The sequence below is a fragment of the Aquarana catesbeiana genome, linkage group LG03 (genome assembly GCF_042186555.1).
Source record: "Aquarana catesbeiana isolate 2022-GZ linkage group LG03, ASM4218655v1, whole genome shotgun sequence".
NCBI lineage: Eukaryota > Metazoa > Chordata > Amphibia > Anura > Ranidae > Aquarana > Aquarana catesbeiana.
In genome coordinates this window covers 701,019,621-701,042,879 of record NC_133326.1, presented here as the reverse complement: position 1 = coordinate 701,042,879, position 23,259 = coordinate 701,019,621, and the positions used below count along the sequence as shown (strand labels likewise).

General features: G+C 43.7%; 1 protein-coding gene across 1 annotated transcript in view; it reads right to left on the bottom strand.

Annotated features, from left to right (window-relative positions):
- Positions 1–840: 840 nt before the first annotated feature.
- The window catches only part of KIF1C (kinesin family member 1C), a gene marked incomplete in the record, with an annotated part of 77,711 nt that continues 55,292 nt past the window's right edge, over positions 841–23,259 (bottom strand). The window contains 4 exon segments of the mRNA XM_073623059.1: positions 841–9,203; positions 15,800–16,405; positions 20,572–20,644; positions 22,325–22,513. Coding sequence (XP_073479160.1) covers positions 8,502–9,203; positions 15,800–16,405; positions 20,572–20,644; positions 22,325–22,513 — 1,570 coding nt within the window.

Sequence of the window (23,259 nt, the reverse complement as noted above, 5' to 3'; positions counted from 1 at the left end):
CCTAATCCTTCACAACGTTCTCCTTTTCCACTTGTCTGTGTCACCCTACAGGAGGACACCGTCCATATTCCCATGGCACACGGGTGCTGTAGTGACCGCCAGCTGGATACTGGAACCTGTGCGATAAGTAGATATTCACCAGCACACCAAGGATCATCAATTTCGTCCAAATGGTTTTTATTCAAGAAAAATCACATCACAAATTGGTGTAGTGCAACGTTTCGGAGCCACGCAGGACCCCTTCATCAGGCACGTGATGATCCTTAGTGTGCTGGCGAATATCTACTTACCCTACAGAAAGGAAGGACAGATTTATAGCCCCCTTCTGTGTCACCCCACAGGAGGACAACAGACGCATTAACCCCTTCTGTCTGTGTCGCCCCACAGGTGGAGGAAGAAACTTCTAGCCCTCCCCCCTCCCTGTGTCACCCTGCAGGAGGAGGACAGACTCATATCTCCTTCTATATGTGTCACCCTGCAGGAGGAGAACAGACTCCTATCCCCTTCTATATGTGTCACCCTGCAGGAGTAGTACAGACTCATATCTCCTTCTATATCTGGCACCCTGCAGGAGGAGAACAGACTCCTATCCCCTTCTATATGTGTCACCCTGCAGGAGGAGAACAGACTCCTATCTCCTTCTATATGTGTCACCCTGCAGGAGGAGGACAGACTCCTATCTCCTTCTATATGTGTCACCCTGCAGGAGGAGAACAGACTCCTATCTCCTTCTATATGTGTCACCCTGCAGGAGGAGAACAGACTCCTATCTCCTTCTATATGTGTCACCCTGCAGGAGGAGGACAGACTAATTTCAAGAAAAAGAGACCAGCACACAGCTCAGCAATGGGTGATTTATTACAGTTCAGGAAGACAGTCTTGGCTGATCATTGCACTCAGAACACAATATACAGCAGGGCACACACTGCCTTCCTATCCGTATGCACAACTCTGAAATCCCCTTTCCGTATTGTAGTGTATCAGTAACATATTCAAACAGGTCCGGGGAGGGTCAGAAACCTCCTAATTTTGTACTGACCAATGGCAACTAAAAACAGGAGCCCAAACCCCACCCCCGAGGAGAACACAAAAGATAAATAGGTTATACACAAGTAACTCACGTCAGACAGTGCAAATCTACGATGTGCCACATAATGCCAACGGTAATAAAGCAAAAGGATTCTGGGATCGCTGCTCATTGGAGCAAACTTCAAAAGCTAAAATTTAAAAAGTTTCATTACTTTTGTGCCCACCAATACAGATGGCGAGGCGCTGGCGTGAGAGAGCCCCCTAAGGGCCACAGGGTGAATTTGTACTCTTCATAGTTACAGTAATAGATATCATGGCTGCTAGCTAAAATTAGTGTCGGAGATAATATCAATTCATTATATCATGGCAGTGTAGGCCCAAAAAAAAAAAAATATGTAAAAATCAGAGTGCGCCAAGCACAAGCCGCCAGCAGGGGGGCAGTAAAGAGCTGGCGAGTCATTTAAACTTCATCATCATTGTGACAGTGCAACAAATATTTTCTCATGCCAGAATCACATGTACATATACATCCGTGTGTGTGATATATATATACCACTGGACTACATATACCTGTGTGTGTATATACATATATCTGTACAGTACGATCGATTCAGAAACGTTCTTTTTCCTTCCTACATCCCTAGGCATACCTATACCACACCTATCTTTGGCTCTTTTCCCTACATGGCCTCTCTATCTTATAGTGTGCGACTATTTTCTTACCCTACCATCACCTTCCAACACATACCTGAACCCTCTAGACTGTTAAAGCATCACTCCCACCCCAGTCCCAGTATCAGAACTAAAGCGGAGAGAATTGTACATCACATCCCCCTGCTCTATTGCCTTGTCTCTCACTTTTATCACTTCCTCCAGCCTGGTTTGAAATTTCAGTCATTGCTCATGGGATGATGGGGTTTTAATTAAAGAATAAAAAAATAATAATAATAAAGTTTTGCAGGTTAAAGCTGTCCCCACACAATAGCTCTTTTTGGCTGCTGTTTGGTTGATTACCAGAAGTCTTGACCTGTGATGGTGACCACTGGACCCGAACTACCAGTTCCAGCCAAGGCTCCTGATGTCATTCATGACGAAACGCGTAGGGTGGAGTCAAGGCTTGACGTCATCACGCATCGGCCATTTTGTTGGTTGGAAACGTCAAGGGTATTGATATTATGCCCTTTTTATCTTTGCGTATATGAGTGTTTTACTTTCTTATGCATTTTACTTTCTTACGGTCGGCAAGCACAAGGCTGCGCGAATGGCCGTAGGTGTACGTCGGGCTCGTACGCGGCTTTCTGTGGGCGCTCGTGCGCACCGATTGGCCAGTGGGGGAGCCAATCAGCGTGTCTGGCGGATTCGATGTCCACCGGCCACCCGCGATCGTTCCCCACAGAGACAGAACGGGGATCTGCCAAAGTTAACAAGGCAGATCTCCGTTCTGACAGGGGATGATAGAGATCCTGTCTTTCTGCTATGCAGGAAGACAGATCTGTGTGTTGTCCCAGGCAGCCCATCCACCATACAGTTAGTAAACACACCCAGGGAACACATTTAACCCCCTTTGATCGCCCCTGATGTTAACCCCTTCCCTGCCAGTGCCATTAGTACACTGTCAATGCATATTTTTAGCACTATTATCACTGGTTCCCAAAAAAAGTGCCAAAAATGTCAGTTAGGTGTCCGAACTGTCTGCCACAATGTCGCAGTCCCGCTAAAATTCACAGATCACCGCCATTACTAGTAAAAAAATAAAATTAAAATAATAATAATAAAATGCCATAAAACTATCCCCCATTTTGCAGACGCTATAACTTTTGCGCAAACCAATCAATATACGCTTATTGGGTTTTTTTTTTTTAACAAAAATATGTAACAGAATACAAATTGGCCTAAATTGATGAAGAAATTATATTTTTAAAAAAAATTTATTGGGAATGTTTTATAGCAGAAAATTTTTCAAAATTGTATTTTTTTGTTTATAGAGCAAAAAAATAAACCAAAAAATGCAGAGGTGATCAAATACCACCAAAAGAAAGCTCTATTTGTGGGGAAAAAAGGACGTCAATTTTATTTGGGTACAACGTCGCACGGCCGCGCAATTGTCAGTTAAAGTAACGCAGTGCCGTATAGCAAAACACGGCCTGGTCATTAAGGGGGCAAATCCTTCTGGGGCTGAAGTGGTTAATAATGGTAGTAATAAATTTGCTACACTAGAAGATGCTCCCTTTGCTCTTTTTGATGATCTGGGGTACTTCCTGATCTTCATATCGAATCGGACTGAAGATCTTGAGAGTGTGCTGCTGTGGAAGGAAGCTGGCATGCCATCTATACCGAAGGATCCTCTTACCATAGGAGTATCTAAACTCAGTTATTTGACCATTCCTTAGGGAGGGTCAAATTGTTTTGGTAAGAGGCAGTGTGATCAGCTGAGGGTGATGGGTCTCCCTCTTCTATGCCTAATTTTCTGAGCACTTTCAACTTCGCATACTATAAGGACTTTTAGACTTTTATGGTGGCCTTTTCTTCCTCCTTTGTGTTTTTATAAATTTAATAATTTTTGCCTGGAAGGTGTTTTAGATGAATGCCCTTGCATTCTGAGACAGAGATAAGATTTTTTTTTTTTAGCGCTGCACTGTGCTCGTTATAATAGTTCTAACCAAGTGTCAGAACTATACCAAATCAAATGATGGGGTCACACTTCACCCTTGGACTCTCTATACCCCCCCCCCCCACCGACTGACATTCATTTTGCTTTGTGCAGTTCCTCAGTACATCACTTTTGTAAGTCTGTGACATCATTGCTTGCAAAGAGAAAGCAAAGCTATGCCCAGGTGCCTAGAAGAGGTATCAAGGAAGAGCTAATGTCACTACCTAACACTGGGCGGTGCCACTGGTACCAACGCAATTGACACAAAGCAATGGGAATTGTAGCTGTCAATGGGCATGAATGTGGGCAGGCAGATCCCAAGTGAGCCATTCACAGCAATGTTATGTCACGATGGGTGGAACAGATCAGATCCACTATAACATTTTGCAAATAAATATTTTTTTTTCTCTTCACTGATGTGCGCTGATGAGACTGCATGAAGTACGCTGATGACACTGCACTGATATGTGCTGATGAGACTGCACTAATGTGCACTGATGAGACTGCACTAATGAGCGCTGATGAGGCTGCACTAAAGTGCGCTTACGAGGCTGCGCTGATGAGGCTGCACTAGTGTGCACTAACATACACTGATGAGGCTGCACTAATGTGCACTGATGTGCGCTTACGAGGCTGCACTGATGAGGCTGCACTAATGTGTGCTTACAAGGCTGCACTGACGAGGCTGCACTAATATGCGCTGATGAGACTGCACTAATGTACGCTTGCAAGGCTGTGCTGACAAAGCTGCACTAGGGTAAGCTGACGAGGCTGCACTGATGAGGCTGCACTAATGTGCGCTTACAAGGCTGCCCTGACGAGGCTGCACTATTGTGTGCTTATGAGGCTGCACTAACGTACACCGATGAGGGTGCACTAATGTGCGCTGACGAGGCTGCATTAACGTACACCGATGAGGGTGCTCTAATGTGCGCTGACGAGGCTGCATTAACGTACACCGATGAGGGTGCACTAATGTGCGCTGACGAGGCTGCATTAACGTACACCGATGAGGGTGCTCTAATGTGCACTGATGAGGCTGCACTAACGTACACCGATGAGGGTGCTCTAATGTGCGCTGACGAGGCTGCACTGATGAGGCTGCACTAATGTGCGCTGACGAGGCTGCACTAATGTGCGCTGACGAGGCTGCGCTGACGAGGCTGCACTAATGTGCGCTGACGAGGCTGCACTGATGAGGCTGAACTAATGTGCGCTGACAAGGCTGCACTAATGTGCGCTGACGAGGCTGCACTGATGCGCGCTGATGAGGCTGCACTAACGTACGCTGATGAGGCTGCACTAACGTACGCTGTTGAGGCTGCACTGATGTGGGTGCACTAATGTGCGCTGAAGAGGCTGCATTAACGTACACCGATGAGGGTGCTCTAATGTGCGCTGACGAGGCTGCACTGATGAGGCTGCACTAATGTGCGCTGACGAGGCTGCACTAATGTGCGCTGACGAGGCTGCACTGATGAGGCTGCACTGATGTTCGCTGATGAGGCTGCACTAATGTGCGCTGACGAGGCTGCACTGATGAGGCTGCACTAATGTGCGCTGACGAGGCTGCACTAATGTGCGCTGACGAGGCTGCACTGATAATCAGTCTAAAAAATGTGCTGACAGGCTTGCCAGTTAACGGCTCTCCTTTCCTCACAGAGACACAGCTTGTGAGGAAAGGACTGCCGATAACCGGCAAGTCTGTTTACATGTGATCAGTTGCGATTGGACACAGCCGATCAAATGGTAAAAGGGCCGCTGTGATTGGCCCTTTACCATGATCTGTGCTTAGCTGTGTCCCAAGGACACAGCGGTCACAGAGCATGCTGGATGCGCACCCCAGGGGGCACGCAGGAGGCGGGGTTCTGGGAGGACATCCATGGACGCCCTTCACTGAACTGGAAGCCCGCACTATAGTCATCTTTTAGCTATAGCACGGGCGGGAAGAGGTTAATGGGCAAGACAGACCAGGAGTCTGAGATGCCCAGGTCCTCCCAACCACAGCGACTGAATAATGTTGCCCATCACTTCCCTATGTGCTACACAGAGGAAGTTAAGCGACCAATGGCCAGGGAAAGAGTGGGCACAGTGACTGCCGGCCTTACCGGTTTCGCCCCTATTATGCATGATTAATAGAGGGGCTTTCTAAGGAGCTGTAGCACTGTAGGCCATGAAGCCTCCTGATAACCTCCACAACCAACAAAAGGATACCCCCCACTATGCTCTGCTGTCTCACCTGCGGCCCAAGACGGCTACGGCAGGCGTCAGCACCTACAGCGAAGGGAGATCTATTTACTGATCTTTCCTCTTGTGAAGCAACTAGAATTTAGTCACTTCTGGGTTCAGAGCTGCCATTCCCCAGCTACTGTGGCCAAGGAAGCAGCCAGTTAAAGCATGATCTGTGCTTTATTAGCCGTAGTAGAGGGCAGAGGTGACATTACGGGTGGTCTCAAAGAGGACCTGTCAAGAGCACAGGCAAGCGTCGGGTGCACCTACGTACAAAATCGGCAATTGCACTACACATATTCCATATCGCCGCGCACGCCAAAGTGGGAGCAATAACTCTAGGGCCGTCACTCACAGTTAACTGTAAACTGATGAGCTGTAAAAAGACTTCTAAAGCATCGCTTATGGACAATTTTGTGTACAGAAGTTTGTAGCCATTTCACGAGCAAGCGATATTTTAGGGCTTGACATGTTTGGTATCTATTTAATCGACTTCATTTTTTATATTTTACCAAAACTTGGGTAATTGTGTGCACTAAAATGAACCTTTCTATATCTTTACTGAAAATATTTGATTTGATTAACAGTTGAGTTAATAATGTGGGGCATAAAAAAAATTGCAACTGCCAACATTTATATATTTTTTTTTGTGACCCCCAGTGACTGATTTATGTTGCTTCCTGTAGGAGGTCATTGGCCTAATGGGCAGGGGGACTAATTAATGGGCTTAATATGGATACGGGTAAATCAGGTACTTATTATCCCTTAGGACTAGGTACCTACTGAAAGTATAGCCGAGATGTGGTTGTTAGGGATCTTTATTTGAATAGAAATATCCCTTCCTAGATTTTGGGGATGGTGACCCCTTCAAAAATCTTCTTTTAAATTAATTGAATTAAAAGTATATTAGGATAGAGCTGGAAACTCAGATGCTATTGAATAAAAGTCCTTTATTGGGTACACGGGTACAGGCTATACCTTGACGCATTTCAGCTAAGAAGCCTTCAAAGCAAACTAAGGCTTTGATGAAGGCTTCTTAGCTGAAACGCGTCAGCATATAGCCTGTACCCGTGTACCCATGTAACCACTGAAGAGATTTTATTCAAGAGCATCCGAGTTGCCAGCCCTTTTTGATTCAAGTATTGTATTTGGGGCCTGAACGTCCTGGCTAAAGGACCGGATCACAGCTCGTGGACTTTCATATTGGCAGTGGAGCTGGGGTAACATTTTGTTTCTCTTATATTAGGATGGAGGGACGTTGTAGTTCCTGCCAGAGTGAAGAATGTGTCCTGTTGGGATTATATACCCTTTTGGAAGGTATCTGCGCAATAATAGGATTTTTGCAATTATTCGGGCTTTGCATTTAATACCGACCTCCCGTGTTTGGAAATCAAAGCGAGGTTTCGTTTTAGCTTTGTTCTACTCAATTGTCTGATAAGGCTGGCCAAGGCTCAGATCGAGGCTTGGCTAACTTGCAGTGTATAGTAAGCGGTGATTTAGCGCGCCGCCTGTGCCCCTGGATGACGTCAACGTATATATGACGAAACGGGCAGGGCGGAGTGGCGCACTGACGTCACCGATACCTTCGAGTCTCGGAAAGATGGGGTTTTTTTTTGTATGTGTGCCGGCCAACGCATACAATTCAAGGCGATTTTAAAATATCATTGACGTAAGTGCAATTTTATGAAGTGTGGAATACATTTTTACGATCTTACACTATGTGGGGAATTTTATGTTTTGGAGAAGTCCTGTGACAGGCCTAAAGCGTGCATTGGAACATATGCAGAAAATGGCTTAAAGGATGAGTGCACATATCCTTTGAAGTGAAATTAAAAAAAAGGAGCCCAATTGAGTTAGAGACACCTTAATTTCAGCCTTGGGGGGGGCTGATGGATAAACCCCTGCCAGAAAACACAGCCAGGCATCCCATGGGCAATTCAAACTATAAGCGTAGATACTTGCCTGAAGCTCTTTGTATTTATAAATACACATATATACACACACACAATGATAGATGGATATACACACCCACATGGAGAATCATTAATCTTCGCTCAGTGCAGAATGAGTTCTAACAGTCTCTTGTTACAGTATATTACGGCGTTGGAGCGGGGGGGTAGACCCTGGCTTGGCGGGGGTAACAAGTATGGCTTCAGGGACCAGTGGGGTCTTTTCACTGCCCGGCACTGTATCCCCCCCCAATGAGCCATGGCAATCTTATAGTGCCAACAGCCCCCCTCGTAGTGTTGTGTTCCTTACTTAGCAGCTGCTGCAGGCCAATCAAAGACATCCGCCCTCTCAGTCACAAACAAAAAAAAATTCCACATAAAAGAATAAAAAAAAAAAACTTAAAACTTAAAACCAACACTTCAAAAAGTTCAGAATAAAACTTCGAGCCTTCATCCTCTGACCTTCCTAATCCGATGTGCGCAAGATTCAAAATAAAAAAATAAAAAAACTTCCGTTCGTCTTTCTCTTCTCAACCTTCTCTTCCGTTCCCGACATAACTTGTTCTTTTCTACCGTGTCCTCCGTTCAACTCCACGAAGCAGGTTCACTGCGACCATCTCATGACCCTTTTTTTTTTTTTTAACTCAGACCGGGCTTTCCATGTCACATAAATTGGGGGCGGAGTTCTGGCGTCGCATCCTGGGTGGGGCGGTGTAAGGGTGGTACTTGTAAGGGCGCTCCTGCGGCGATGGGGGGTGGCGTTTTTGCTGCCCCCCTCCATCGCCCTCCCTGCTCTGCGGTCTCCTCGTGAACTGTTGACCATTGTCGCCGCTCTGGCGATTGTTGGGATAGTTGGGCCTCCTTCCTCTGTTGGACCCTCCGTCCAGGGAGTTTCGTCTCTGTCTCTGATGGTCGCCGTCTTCTTGGCGCCTCTGCGGACGCTCGTTACGCCTCTCTTCCTCACCTTCCCCGCCTCGTTTCTCTCCTGACCAGGGGCTGTTTAGATCTTCCACCACGTAGGTCGTGCCTGGTGCCCAGGAGAAGCGGTGCTGAGGGTTGCTCTTAAAGGGAAAGCGAAGTTTGCAGTCCAGGGGTGGGATAAATTTTCCTGTGCCGGGTGGGCGGCGGAGGGCCCGTGTGATCTGCTGCTGCTGCAGGTTTTGGAAGCGGCTTTGCTCCTGCTTCAGCCACCTCATCCTCCCCCGCTTGAAGGTTGGATCATCTTCCATAAGGTTTGTAACACGGACGGCCTTGGGGGAGTTGCTGGGGGAATTCTGAAGACTCTCGGTAGATTCGCTGGAGCACCAGAAAGGCTGGTCTTCTAAGTACTCTTCTCCCGGATCATCCTGAAGACAGAACAGCAGAGGATGAGTTCATACGTACGCCATGTACAGAGGACAACTCACACACAAACGTTATGGAGAAGTCCTACTGATTAGCTTTTGTTATGTACCATTTATATGTTAGAGATATCTGGATAATATAACAAATTATATTAATAATAAATTACTACTACTACCACAAAATGTAAAAAGAGTACACATAAAAATAAAATAATAAAAGTAATATAATAATAAAAAATAACAGTATAAAAATATAATAATCAAATAAATTAATAAGATTAACTATTTTATTTTTATTCATACTGTTTTTAAATTGAAAAATAAAAAATATATACAGAGGGAGACAAAGCTCACTCCAAAAGGCTGGTGGGATTTTGAAGGGAGGTGATGTATCCCTCTATATATATATATATTTTCACATTTACTATAGGGATCGGGAGTCCTGTCTCTGTTTTCTGGAAATAGTCCAATCACCTATATACACATCATAAATTGAAACATAAAACAGTATAAATAAAAATATAATACAAAAAAAAAAAAAACTTTAATAAAATCAATGAAACATAACAGTATCAATAAAAATAATAATAAAATGAATGAAATATAACAGTATAAATAAAAATAAAATAATAAAAGTAATACAACAATAATAAAAAATGAAAAATAACAGTATAAAGAATAAGATAAATTAAAATAATAATAAGATTAACAATTTTATTTTTATTTACACTGTTATATTTCATTGATTTTATTATATTATATTTTTATTTATACTGTTATGTTTCATTTATTTTATTATTATAATACAGGATTTATATAGTGCCAACTGTTTGCGCAGTGCTTTACAACATTAGAGCAAACAGTACAGTTACAGTGCCTTGAAAAAGTATTCACACCCCTTGAAATTTTCCACATTTTGTGATGTTACAACCAAAAACGTAAATGTATTTTATTGGGATTTTATGTGATAGACCAACACAAAGTGGCACATAATTGTGAAGTGGAAGGAAAATGATAAATGGTTTTTTCAACATTTTTTACAAATAAATATGTGAAAAGTGTGGGGGGTACATTTGTATGGTGCCCCCCTGAGTCAATACTTTGTAGAACCATCTTTCACTAATTACAGCTGCAAGTCTTTTTGGGGATGTCTCTACCAGCTTTTCACATCTAGAGAGGGACATTTTTGCCCATTCTTCTTTGTAAAATATCTCAAGCTCTGTCAGATTGGATGGAGAGCGTCTGTGAACAGCAATTTTCAAGTCTTGTCACAGATTCTCAATTGGGTTTAGGTCTGGACTGTGACTGGGCCATTCTAACACATGAATATGCTTTGATCTAAACCATTCCATTGTAGCTCTGGCTGTATGTTTCGGGTCGTTGTCCTGCTGGAAGATGAACCTCCGCCCCAGTCTCAAGTCTTTTGCAGACTCTAATGCCGTGTACAAACGGGTGGACTTTTCAGCATCAAAGGTCCGGCCGTTCCTTCCGACAGACTTTTGATGGACTTTCGAACGAACGGACTTGCCCACACACGATCACACCAAAGTCCGACAGATTCGTACGTGATGACGCACGACCGGACTAAAATAAGGAAGTTGATAGCCAATAACTGCCCTAGCGTCGGTTTTCGTTCGTCGGCCTAGCATACAGACAAACAGATTTTTCGACCGGACTCGAGTCCATCGGAAAGATTTGAAACATGTTCCAAATCTAAAGTCCGTCTGATTTCTGACCGAAAAAGTCCGCTGCAGGTCCAATTAAGCCCACACACGGTCGGATTGTCCGAGGGATTCGTCCCGTCAGACCAGTCCGTTCGAAAAAAAGTCCACCCATGTGTACACGGCATAACAGGTTTTCTTTTAAGATTGCCCTGTATTTGGCTCCATCTATCTTCCCATCAACTCTGACCAGCTTCCCTGTCCCTGCTGAAGACAAGTATGCCCACAACATGATGCTGCCACCACCATGTTTCACGGTGGGGATGGTGTGTTCAGGGCAATTTGCAGTGTTAGTTTTCCACCACACATAGCGTTTTGCTTTTAGGCAAAAAAAGTTCAATTTTGGTCTCATCTGACCAGAGCACCTTCTTCCACATGTTTGCTGTGTCCTCCACATGGCTTCTTGCAAACTGCAAACAGGACTTCTTATGGCTTTCTTTCACCAATGGCTTTCTTCTTGTCACTCTTCCATAAAGGTCAGATTTGTGGAGAACACGACTAATAGTTGTCCTGTGGACAGATTCTCCCACCTGAGCTGTGGATCTCTGCAGCTCCTCCAAAGTTACCATGGGCCTCTTGTCTTCTTCTCTGATGAATGGTCTCCTTGCCCAGCCTGTCAGTTTAGGTGGACGGCCATGTCTTGGTAGGCTTGCAGTTGGACCACACTCTTTCCATTTTCCGATGATGGATTGAACAGAGCTCTGTGAGATGTTCAAAGCTTGGGATATTTTTTTATAACCTAACCCTGCTTTAAACTTCTCTACAACTGTATCACTGACCTGTCTGGTATGTTCCTTGGCCTTCATGATGCGGTTTGTTTACTAAGGTTCTCTAACAAACCTCTGAAGGGTTCACAGAACAGCTGTATTTATGCTGAGATTAAATTACACACAGGTGGATTCTATTTACCAAAGTAGGTGACTTCTGAAGACAATTGGTTCCACTAGACCAGGGATATGCAATTAGCGGACCTCCAGCTGTTGCAGAACTACAAGTCCCATGAGGCATAGCAAGATTCTGACAACCACAAGCATGACACCCAGAGGCAGAGGCATGATGGGACTTGTAGTTTTGCAACAGCTGGAGGTCCGCTAATTGCATATCCCTGCACTAGACTTTAGTTAGGGGTATCAGAGTAAAGGAAGCTGAATATAAATACATGCCACACTTTTCACATATTTATTTGTAAAACATTTTGAAAACCATTTATCATTTTTTTTCCCACTTCACAATTATGTGCCATGTTGTGTTGGTCCATCACATAAAATACCAATAAAATACATTTAGGTTTTTGGTTGCAACATGACAAAATGTGGAAAATTCCATAGGGTATACGTACTTTTCCAAGGCATGGTACAATAACAATAATGGAGGAATCAGCGGGCCTTGTTCATTAGAGAATACAATTTAAAAGGGAGGGTCAAGCCATACAAAAGGTAATAACTCTGGGGATGGGCTGATGGAGAAAAGAAAAGTACAGTTGTTAGATGTGGGCAGTATAGACTTCTCTGAAGAGAAAAGTTTTCAGGGATTATTATTGTTATACTTTTATTATTTATACTGTTATAGTAAAAGTACTAAAAAAATTATAAAAAAACCCCCCAAAAAACAAAACAAAATAGTAAATAAAAATACAATTATTATAAAATGGATACATAAAGTTATGGCGATGTCATACAACTCATATTGAAGAACTGTCATATCATATATACAGTGCATCCGGAAAGTATTTACAGCGCTTTTTCCACATTTTGGTATGTTACAGCCTTCTTCCAAAATGGATTAAATTCATTATTTTCCTAAAAATTCTACACACAATACACCATAATGACAACATGAAAGAAGTTTATTTGAAATCTTTGCAAATTTATTAAAAATAAAAAACTAACAAAATCCCATGCACATAAGTATTCACAGCCTTTGCTCAATACTTTGTTGAGGCACCTTTGGCACCAATTACAGCCTCAAGTCTTTTTGAGTATGATGCTACAAGCTTGGCACACCTATTTTTGGGCAGTTTCTCCCATTCTCCTTTGCAGGACCTCTCAAGCTCCATCAGGTTGGATGGGGAGCGTTGGTGCACAGCCATTTTCAGATCTCTCCAGAGATGTTCAATCGGGTTCAAGGCTGGGCCACTCAAGGACATTCACAGAGTTGTCCCATAGCCACTCCTATGTTATCTTGGCTGTGTGCTTGGGGTCCCGTTGAAAGATGAACCTTTGCCCCACTCTGAGGTCCAGAGCTCTCCGGATTATATTTTCAACAAGGATGTCTCTGTACATAGTTGCATTCATGATCCTGACTAGTCTCCCAGTTCCTGCCGCTGAAAAACCACCCCACAGCATGATGTTGCCACCACCATGCGTCACTGTAGGGATGGTATTGGCCAGGTGATGAGCAGTGCTTGGTTTCCTCCAGACATGATGCTTGCCATTCAGGCCAAAGAGTTAAATCTTTGTTTCATCAGACCTTCAGGTGCCTTTTGGCAAACTCCAGGTGGGCCGTCATGTGCCTTTCACTGGGGAGTGCCTTCCGTCTGGCCACTTTACCATACAGGCCTGATTGGGGGAGTGCTGCAGAGATGGTTGTTTATCTGGAAGGTTCTCATCTCTCCACAGAGAAACGCTGGAGCTCTGTCAGAGTGACCATCGGGTTCTCGACACCTCCCTCACTGAGGCCCTTCTCCCCCGATCGACAAGTTAGGCCGGACGGCCCACTCTAGGAAGAGTCCTGGTGGTTCCAAACTTCTTCCATTTACGGATGATGGAGGCCACTGTGCTCATTGGGACCTGCAGTGCTGCCAAAATATTTCTGTACCCTTCCCCAGATTTGAGCCTCCATACAATCCTGTCTCTGAGGTCTACAGACAATTCCTTGGACTACATGGCTTGGTTTGTGCTCTGACATGAACTGTTAACTGTGGGACTTTATATAGACCGGTGTGTGCCTTTCCAAATCATGGCCAATCAACTGAATTTACCACAGGTGGACTCCGATCAAGTTGTAGAAACATCTCAAGGATGGAAACAGGATGCACCAGAGTTGAGTGTCATGGCAAAGGCCGTGAATACTTATGTACATGGGATTATTTTCATTTTTTATTTAAGGAAAATAATGAATGTAATCCATTTTGCAATAAGGCTGTAACATAACAAAATGTGGAAAAAGTGAAGCGCTGTGAACACTTTCCAGATGCACTGTAAATGATACATTATATGGGCAACAGTTTATGGACAACTCACCATTGCACCTATATGAGTGTGATGGACATCCAATTGAAAAACCATGGGCATTACCTCCATTAACCATGGAGCTGACCCCCTAAAACATCCTACACTCCCCTGGGAAAGCTTTCCATAACATTTTGAAGGGTGTCTGTGGGAATGTGTGCCTATTTGTGGGATCAGGGACTGATGTTGGATAAGACGACCCAACTCCATTGGGTTTTCAATTCATCCCAAAGGTATCCGTAAGGTCAGGGCTCTGATGCCAGACACTTGAGTTCCTCCACACCAAACCGGTTAAGCTTTATGGAGCTGCCTTTGTGCGCAGTCATGATGGAACAGATGAGGGCCCTCCCGAAAACTGTTACCACAATTTTTTCGATGTCTTTGTATGTTTTAGTATTACCAGTACCCTTCACTGGAAACACCAAAATTCCATCATCTGAAGTTGGGGGTCCTCATACTTTTGGCCATATAGCCGATGGTCTTCCTAGAAACATTTTTTCCAATTAGCCGGGTGGCTACTCAGATCATCTTATACTGACCTCTTTCAAAGGAATACCCAGTGGTGGGAGGCCAAAAGAAAGCTGTGACACCACCCCCGGTATCATGTGATAGTGCCCAAGCCTACTGATTGGCCATCAGGATACAGCAGTGCATTATGGGAGGAGGTCCCATTTTCCACAGAGGTACTGGGTATGTTGCGTAAGCTTTGACAGAAATTGAGTGGCAGGAGTGCCATGAAGAGGTGGGAATCAGTGGGATGGGGGGGCTCAGTTTAAAACTTGACCCAAATGAACAAGGTAACAGCGGCTTTTGACTTGACGGACATTGTACTGTAACTAAAATAATATTAATAATTATAAGAATTAATGAAAAAAAATATAGTATAAACAAAATAATAACTTAAAATAGAAATAAAATATTTCCTATTTTATTTATACTGTTATTTTCATTTATATATTACTTTTATTATATTTTTGTGTACAGTTATATTTTAATTTTCTTATTAATACATATAAATGAAAGAACAGTATAAATAAAAATAAAATACTAAAAGTAATAATACTTTCATTTATTTCTATTGATACTGTTATTTTTCATTTATATTATTATTAATAAAATAAATGTAAAACGTATAAATAATAATAATAATAAAAAAATAACAGTATAAATAAAAAGAATTATATAAGAATTAAAAAACACCAAAAAAAACAAAAAACAAAAACAAAATGGACAATATTTCAATATTTTTTTAGATACTTTCATTATTTTATTTCTACTTATACTGTTATTTTTCATTTATATTATTATTAATAATAAAATAAATGTAAAACAGTATAAATAAAATAATAAAAAAACTATATAAAAAAATAATTACTTTTATTATTTTTATTTATATAGTTTTTTTTATTATTATTATATTTATACTTTTTTACATGTATTTTATAATTAGTAATTAGATAAGAATTAACAAAAAAAAAAAAAAAACCCCCCACAAAAATAAAGTAAATTAAAAAAAAAAAAAAAAGAAAAAAAAAGTGTAATAGCAATGGATAATATTTCAATATTTTAGATAGATATTGTATACATCTGTACCTTGAAACAAAGTGAAACAGAAGTACAAAGAGAAAATAAAACAATCCCAACATACACGGAAATTCTCTATCACCTGTGCCACTGGTATGACCCTCTCCATCTTCACCATGCGGTCCCGCAGAGCCCGGATCTCTTCGTCCTTCATATTATTCTGCATTTTCACCTCCTGCAAGATGTCGGTCAGTTTGTCGATGTGAGCCTTCAGATCCTGGACCCCGCCTTTGCTCCCAGAATCCTCCTCTCCCACCCCGACGGTATCCCAGACATCCCTGGCCACGGCTTTCCAGCCCTCCTTATCGCCGACGTCCCTTTGGCCGTACGTCCTGTACAGCTCCTTCATCTTGATGATGGCCATGGCCTCGATCTCCTGTTTGCTGTGCTTGAAGTCGTTCAGCGCCACCTCATAGCAGATCTCTTTCACCGCCTGCATCTTCAGGTCCGCCAGGGTCAGGAATCGCGGGTCTTTGCCCAGACGCCGGCGTTGAGGGATCTGGTACACCCTGATGGGTTCCCGTCTCTTGCCGCTGCTTGGGAGCCCGCAGCGGCGTACGATGCTCTGCACTTTGCCCGGGGGGACTTTCTCCCGGAGGGAGGAGATGAGGCGCCAGCTCTCCTCGCAGGAACGCTTGTCGGAGTCGTCGCCACTGTCCGAATCCCCGTACTGCTCAAAAAAAAAAAAAAAAAAAAGAAAAAAAAACATGAGCTACTGACGTGCAATGATATCGTATGGACTAGAGAACAAACAAATCTTATCCTCAATCATTGCAAGTTGATGAATCGTAAATGTCCTGAGATAAGAGTCCATATGCCTGACAGACTAAGCCCGGCAATTCTCCATAGAAAAGGCAAATCACTAAAATCAAGTATTTCTTTCAAATCTATTCCTCGCTAAAACCTTTTTCCATTTTTATTTCTTTCTCTTTTTTTTTTTCTTTGCAACTTTTTTTCAGTTTATTGTTGGAAGACTAGGTAAGTGATCTTATTTTATAATTTGTTGCTATGTTTTTTAGTGTTTTCATCCGCTTTTATTTATTACATTTTTTTTGGGGGGGGGTTAAGGGTTAGGGGTCAATTTATTTATTTTTTTTTATTTCCTTCTTAGTTATTTATTTTGTTAGGTTAGGGGTTAAGGTTGGGGGTTAAGGTTAGGATTAGGGTTAAAATGGAGCTCCAGTGTTTTTTTTTTTTTTTCCAGGGTGGCAAAGCGAGATGCCCAGGGACGGATGACACTCATATTCCAGGAGCCAATGGCCGGGCGGACATGACGTAGCTCGCATCAGCTAGGTACTGTGGAAGTGAAGGATTAAAACCTCCAAAAAAAAGTATTTGAACTTAAGAAAAATAAATAAAGATTGGCCAAGTAGATAATAGCAAGTAATCATGGAAGTCGGGGGTCAATAAAATGCCTGGAACTTTGCTTTAAGGCTTATGCCCTGTGCACGCGATCGGACATTCCGGCAACAAAATCCATCTGATTTTTTTCAGATGGATTTTGGGACAAACTTGTCTTGCATACACACGGTCGCACAAAGTTGTCGGAAAATCCGAACGTTCTGAACGCGGTGACGTAAAACACGTACATCGGGACTATAAACGGGGCAGTAGCCAATAGCTTTCGTCTCTTAATTTATTCTGAGCATGCGTGGCACTTTGTGCGTCGGATTTGTGTACACACGATCGGAATTTCCGACAACGGATTTTGTTGTCGGAAAATTTTATATCCTGCTCTCAAACATTGTGTGTCGGAAATTCCGACGGAAAAAGTCAGATGGAGCCTACACACGGTCGGAATTTCTGACAACACAATCCGATCGCACTTTTTCCGTGTGTGCAGGGCATTAATATTGGAATTCGGGTTTAGGATTTGGGTTAGGGGTTAATATTGAGTTTAAGAGTTGGGGTTTATTTTTAATATATATATATATATATATATATATATATATATATATATATATATATATATATATATATATATATATATATATATATATAGCCAATGGAGAAAAATCATCATATGTTTCATCAGTTTTTGCTGCATTTTTCAGCTTTCCCATCTGCTTTTATTTATTTTTTGTAAGGGGTGAAAGGTTAGGGGTTAATTTATTAATTTTATTTACTTCTTAGTTATTTATTTTGTTAGGTTAGGGGTTAAGGTTTAATATTAGGGTTAGGATTAAGGTTACGGCTTAATATTGGAATTACGAGTTAATATTAGGGTTACAGATTGTGGTATTTTTATTAATTTTATTATTATTAATTTATATATAAGCCAATGGCGAAAAATATCATCGGTTTCATCATTTGTTGCTATGATTTTCATCCTTTTTTTTTTTTTTTTTTTTAAATTATTCTTTTTTTTTTGGTTAGGGGTTAAGGGTTAAAGGTTAGAGTTTAATGTATTTAATCATTTATTTACTTATTTATTTTGTTAGGCTAGTGACTAGGGTTTAATAATTTGGTTAGGGCTTGATATTGACTGATGTGAATGTACAATGTATGTAAAGGGATGCTTAAATTGACAGCGCTATACAAGTACCTAAATAATAATAATAATAATAATAATAATAATAATAATATCGAGGTTAGGGCTTTATAATAAAAATAATAATATAATAATAATATTGAGGTTAGGGCTTAATATTGAGGTTAGGGTTCAATATTAGGGTTAGGAGTTATTAGGGTTATAATTTATTTTTATTATTTAGAGATGCATTTAAACAGGAATAACGCTAAAAAAACCACTAAAGAGTTCAAATCAAGCATTTTCGTGTGCTTTTCTATGGAACAAAAAGGCACCAATCTGCCCGATTCAAGCTACAAAAAGAATCTCGAGAACTTTCTTGAGCTTCAGGTGTTTGGCTTCAGGTGACTTGTAGTGGAGATGTGAACCAACTCCATAGAGAATACATTTTTTTTTTCTCCTTCAGCTCTTTTTGGAGCTTCGACCTACAAAACACTGAGGTGTGAATGGGGTCTAAACCAGAGGAACTTTCTGGCCTAAATCCAACCGCAACCATCAATGGTTTCTCCGGTTGGCAGTGGAGGACCTTCGTTACCAATTCGTGGCCCTTCCCTTCGGTCTGGCATCGGCGCCGCAAGTTTTCACCAAGGTTAAGCGTTTCGAGGGAAGTACCCCCCTTCCTCAGAGCCCTTGGCCCTGAGAAGGAGGGTGCTTCCCTCGAAACATCCAACAAAGCTAGGATCCTGGTGGTGCCCTCGCGAGGTCTGGAGTGCGCCGAGTGGACTGAGCAACGTGGAGGCTGATGCTTGCTTTGATACGCTGTGATTTTCACATAGTTTGTAAGTATATTTATTTGTGGATTATGCTCTAAGCCAGTGATGGCGAACCTTGGCACCCCAGATGTTTTGGAACTACATTTCCCATGGTGCTCAAGCACTCTGCCATGTAGTTGAGCATCATGGAAAATGTAGTTCCAAAACATCTGGTGTGCCAAGGTTCACCATCACTCCTCTAAGCTGATACGCCCTCTTTTGTTTGTTTTTTTGTAAACCCACAATAGAGATCCTGCGGAAAGAGTCAGCACTGGAGCTAGCACCTTAGTGATGGACTTACGGCGCCGACACCAGATTGAAGGTAAGGGCCACGAACTGGTAATGAAGGTCTCCCAATGCAAATGGGAGAAACAGTTGATGGTTGCGGCAAACGAGGATGCAAAAGAATGACTGAGGCCAGAAGATCCTCCTGGTGTCCTTCAAAGAAATGGAAGATACTTCTTCATACCGTGGCCGCAGACAACGAAAAGACTCAACAGAAGTATGGACTTCTTCCAAAGTTCTGGCTGAAGTTGCCCCACCCCGACCTAGCCTACCTCTCCTCCTCCACAGATACATACTTACCCCCATCGAATAGCTGTTTTGTTGTTGGTTTACATTCAGTGCCGCAAGTCTTCCCTGTCCAGGCCACGCCTGCACATTACAGCCCCATAGACTTCTATGGAATGGTCTCCAGCCTCAAGACATAGCCCCTTAGAAAGTCTATGGGGAACCAATGCAAAGGTGCAGCCAGGACAGTGATGATGGATGTAAACAAACAGCGGAACCACAACCCTCGGATGGAGGTAAGTACGCATCTGTGGAGGGTGGATTCGTTTCAGTCAGTACACTTATCCTTGAAATAAAAAATCATGTTGAAGAGAATTTGTCACAAAGCAACGCAAGAACATCAGTGTGTGAAGCCCCGATAGAAGCTACCATGCTCCGGCTCGAATACTGGTACAAGGACAGTAAGGCAAAAATCTGACTCAAGTGAAGTTATTCCCCCAGAACTATTCTGCAGCCCACGGGTTAGAAGAACTTCAGCTGCAATCTGAGCCACAAAACACTGTTAAAGTGGCTGTAAACCTCAGACATGAAATATGAGCAAAGCATATTCCTCTATAGCGTGTACTTGTCTCAATCCAGAGCACTAAGTGTCATTTCTGTCTGCTGCCTCCTTCCTCTGCCATCAACATAAGCCACTTCTGCCAAATTTTACTGACACCAAGAGAAAAATGGTGACGGGGAGGGTGACAGCCTCAGCTTTGTTTCTTTCCTCCAATCAGCTCTCAGAGCTCTCCTCACTGGGCTCTGCAGAGTGTAATTTCAGCTCTCCGCGCCCCCCCCTGTATTCTGGACGCTCAGACAAGCTTTGTAGGATCTGCACTTTGAAAGGCTGTAGAGAAGAGACGACTGCAGATAAAACGGGTACAACTTATGTAGGAGGATTTGTTTAATCTCTGTGTATCACCTGAGTCCAGTCACTTCACTGGGCATATGTGAGGGTTTACATCCACTTTAAGAAAAATGGTCCAGAGGGTCCCATCTTACCAGTCTCTGCTGCTCCAGGGTAAGATCAGCCTCCTCTTTCTCCTTCTTATACTGGACCTCCAGATCCTGCAACCTGCATAAAACAGAAGAGGATCCATCAATACTGAGCTCTCGTGACCATTGCAGACCAGAGCAATACTCCTTTCATGACACCCAACTCCCCCCACCCCCGCCCCACCGCACTTCAATTGCCCCTTCACATTTCACCATGCTGCTTCTTGTAATTCCATCAGCTTCTGCACAGGAAATATCACCCTCACTTTGTTTGAACCTTGGGAGATCTCTTTAAATATCAACTCTGGGCAAAATTTGAAATGTCTCCCCCCGGAGGCGGCTCAGTCTGAAATCCAGTGAATAAAAAAAGGTATAGGGCGGGTACGGTAAAGCTGACCCAGATGATACTGGACGTTAGGGTTGCACCGATACTGATACTGGTATCGGTGCCGATACTAAGTATTTGCACGAGTATTGGTACTACTCGTGCAAATGCGCCGATACTAGAAACCGATACCTTCAGGTATACAAAGGAATGCAAGCAATTATCGGTTGTTAGGGAGCGGGGCCGCCGCATCCCAACCGACGAGGTTTCAGCGGTCAGTGGGATTTCTCTTTCCCTGCAGTGGACCCACCCCCTCTTGCAGGCCCCCCACCCCCACCCCAGCCCCCTCCCTTAATTCCGTCTAATGTGTCCTCCGGGCCATGTGCTCTCCTTCTCGGGCTCCTCTGCCGGGTGAATGATCTGCAGTGAATGATCCCCCCCCACCTCTGCTGACTTTCCCTAAGTGTCTCAGCTGCTGCAGAACTTCTTTGAGGGGGGACGGGCAGGTTTGCTGGATGTTGTAGTGCAGGGCAGTGATTGGCAGCTGTGGGGTTCCCAAATATCGAAATACCTCCCTTCCCCTCCACCCTCCCTTCATTTCCCCTCCTTCCTGCATATACAAACAATAGGCCCCACCCCCCACCTCTCCACCCTAAACAATAACCCCCTCCCTACCTCTACACCCTAACAATAACCCCCCCCCCCACATCTCCATCCTAAACAATAACCCCCTCCCCGCCTCTTCACCCTAAACAATAACCACCCCACCTCTCCACCCTAATAACCCCACCCCACCACCCTAAACAACAACCCGCCTCTCCACCCTAAACAATGAATCCCTCCCAACCCTCTCCCCCCTAAACAATAACCCCCCCTCCCCGTCTCTAAAATCTAAACAATAGCCCCCCTCCTCGTCTCTCCACCCTAAACAATAACCCCCCTCCCTACCTCTCTACCTTAAACAATAACCCCCTCCCTGCCTCACCACCCCAAACAATAACCCCCTCCCCACCTCTCCAACCTAAACAATAACCCCCCCCTCCCCACCCCTAAACAATGACCCCCCTCCCCACCTCTCCACCCTAAACAATAACCCCCTCCCCGTCTCCCCAATTTTAAACAATAACCCCCTCCCCGCCTCTCCACCCTAAACAATAACCCCCCTCCCTACCTTAAACACTAACCCCCTCCCTGCCTCTCCACCCTAAATAACTCCCTCCCCGCCTCTCCACCCTAAACAATAACCCCCTCAACACCCCTCCAACCTAAACAATAACACCTTCCCTACCTCTGCACCGTAAACAATAACCCCCTCCCCACCCTAAACCATAACCTCCGTCCCCGCCTCCCCACCCTAAACAATAACCCCACCCCACCGTTCCACCCTGAACATTAACCCCCCCCCTCCCCACCCTAAACAAATAACCCCCTCACCGCCTATCTCGGTCAGTTCGGCCATGGTCTGAGGGCCCGTCCTCGAGAGGGGGCCCGCCGGCAGTGGCGTAATGTGGGTGCGCAAAATTATTACTGTGCTGTGCCGAGTCTGCGGAGTCTGCCGACTGTGCCGTCCCAAGTGTGCTGTGTGTTTCGGTCATGTTGTTCATCCCTTGTAATGGCAATAACCTTGATCAAAAAAAAAGTTAAAAAAAAAAAAGGTACAGTGTTAAAAAAAATTGTAAATAATAATAAAAAAAAATCAAAAATAAGTATCGGTAATTGGTATAGGCGAGTACTTGAGGAAAAAGTATCGGTACTCAGTCTTAAAAGACTGGTGTAGGTGCAACCCTACTGGACATCCTCTGGCCAGGAAATGAGGCGGGTTCTATATGACATGCTGCAGCTTCTAATACACATTATGAGAAGCTTACAGTGTGCAGTGAAATCAGAGAAAGCCATTTCAGTCCAGGAGAGGAGCCGGAACAACTGTGCAAGACTGAAGGGAAGGCCAAAGGTCAGATATAATCAGGTGTGACAAATAAACATGGATTGACAAGGAGAGAGAGAGAGAGAGCGAGAGAGAAAGAGGGGGGGGAGAGAGAAAAGAGGGGGGGGAGGAGAGAAAAGAGGGGGGGAGAGAGAAAAGAGGGGGGGAGAGAGAAAAGAGGGGGGGAGAGAGAAAAGAGGGGGGAGAGAGAAAAGAGGGGGGAGGAAGAGAGAAAAGAGGGGGAGAGAGAGAAAAGAGGGGGGAGGAGAGAGAGAAGAGGGGGGAGAGAGAGAGAGAGAAGAGGGGGGAGAGAGAGAAAAGACGGGGGAGGGGGAGAGAGAGCGAGAGGGCGCGAGAGAGAGAGAGGGCGCGAGAGAGAGCGAGAGAGAGAGAGTATGAGAGCGAGAGAGAGAGCGAGAGCGAAAAGATGGGGAGGAGGAGAGAG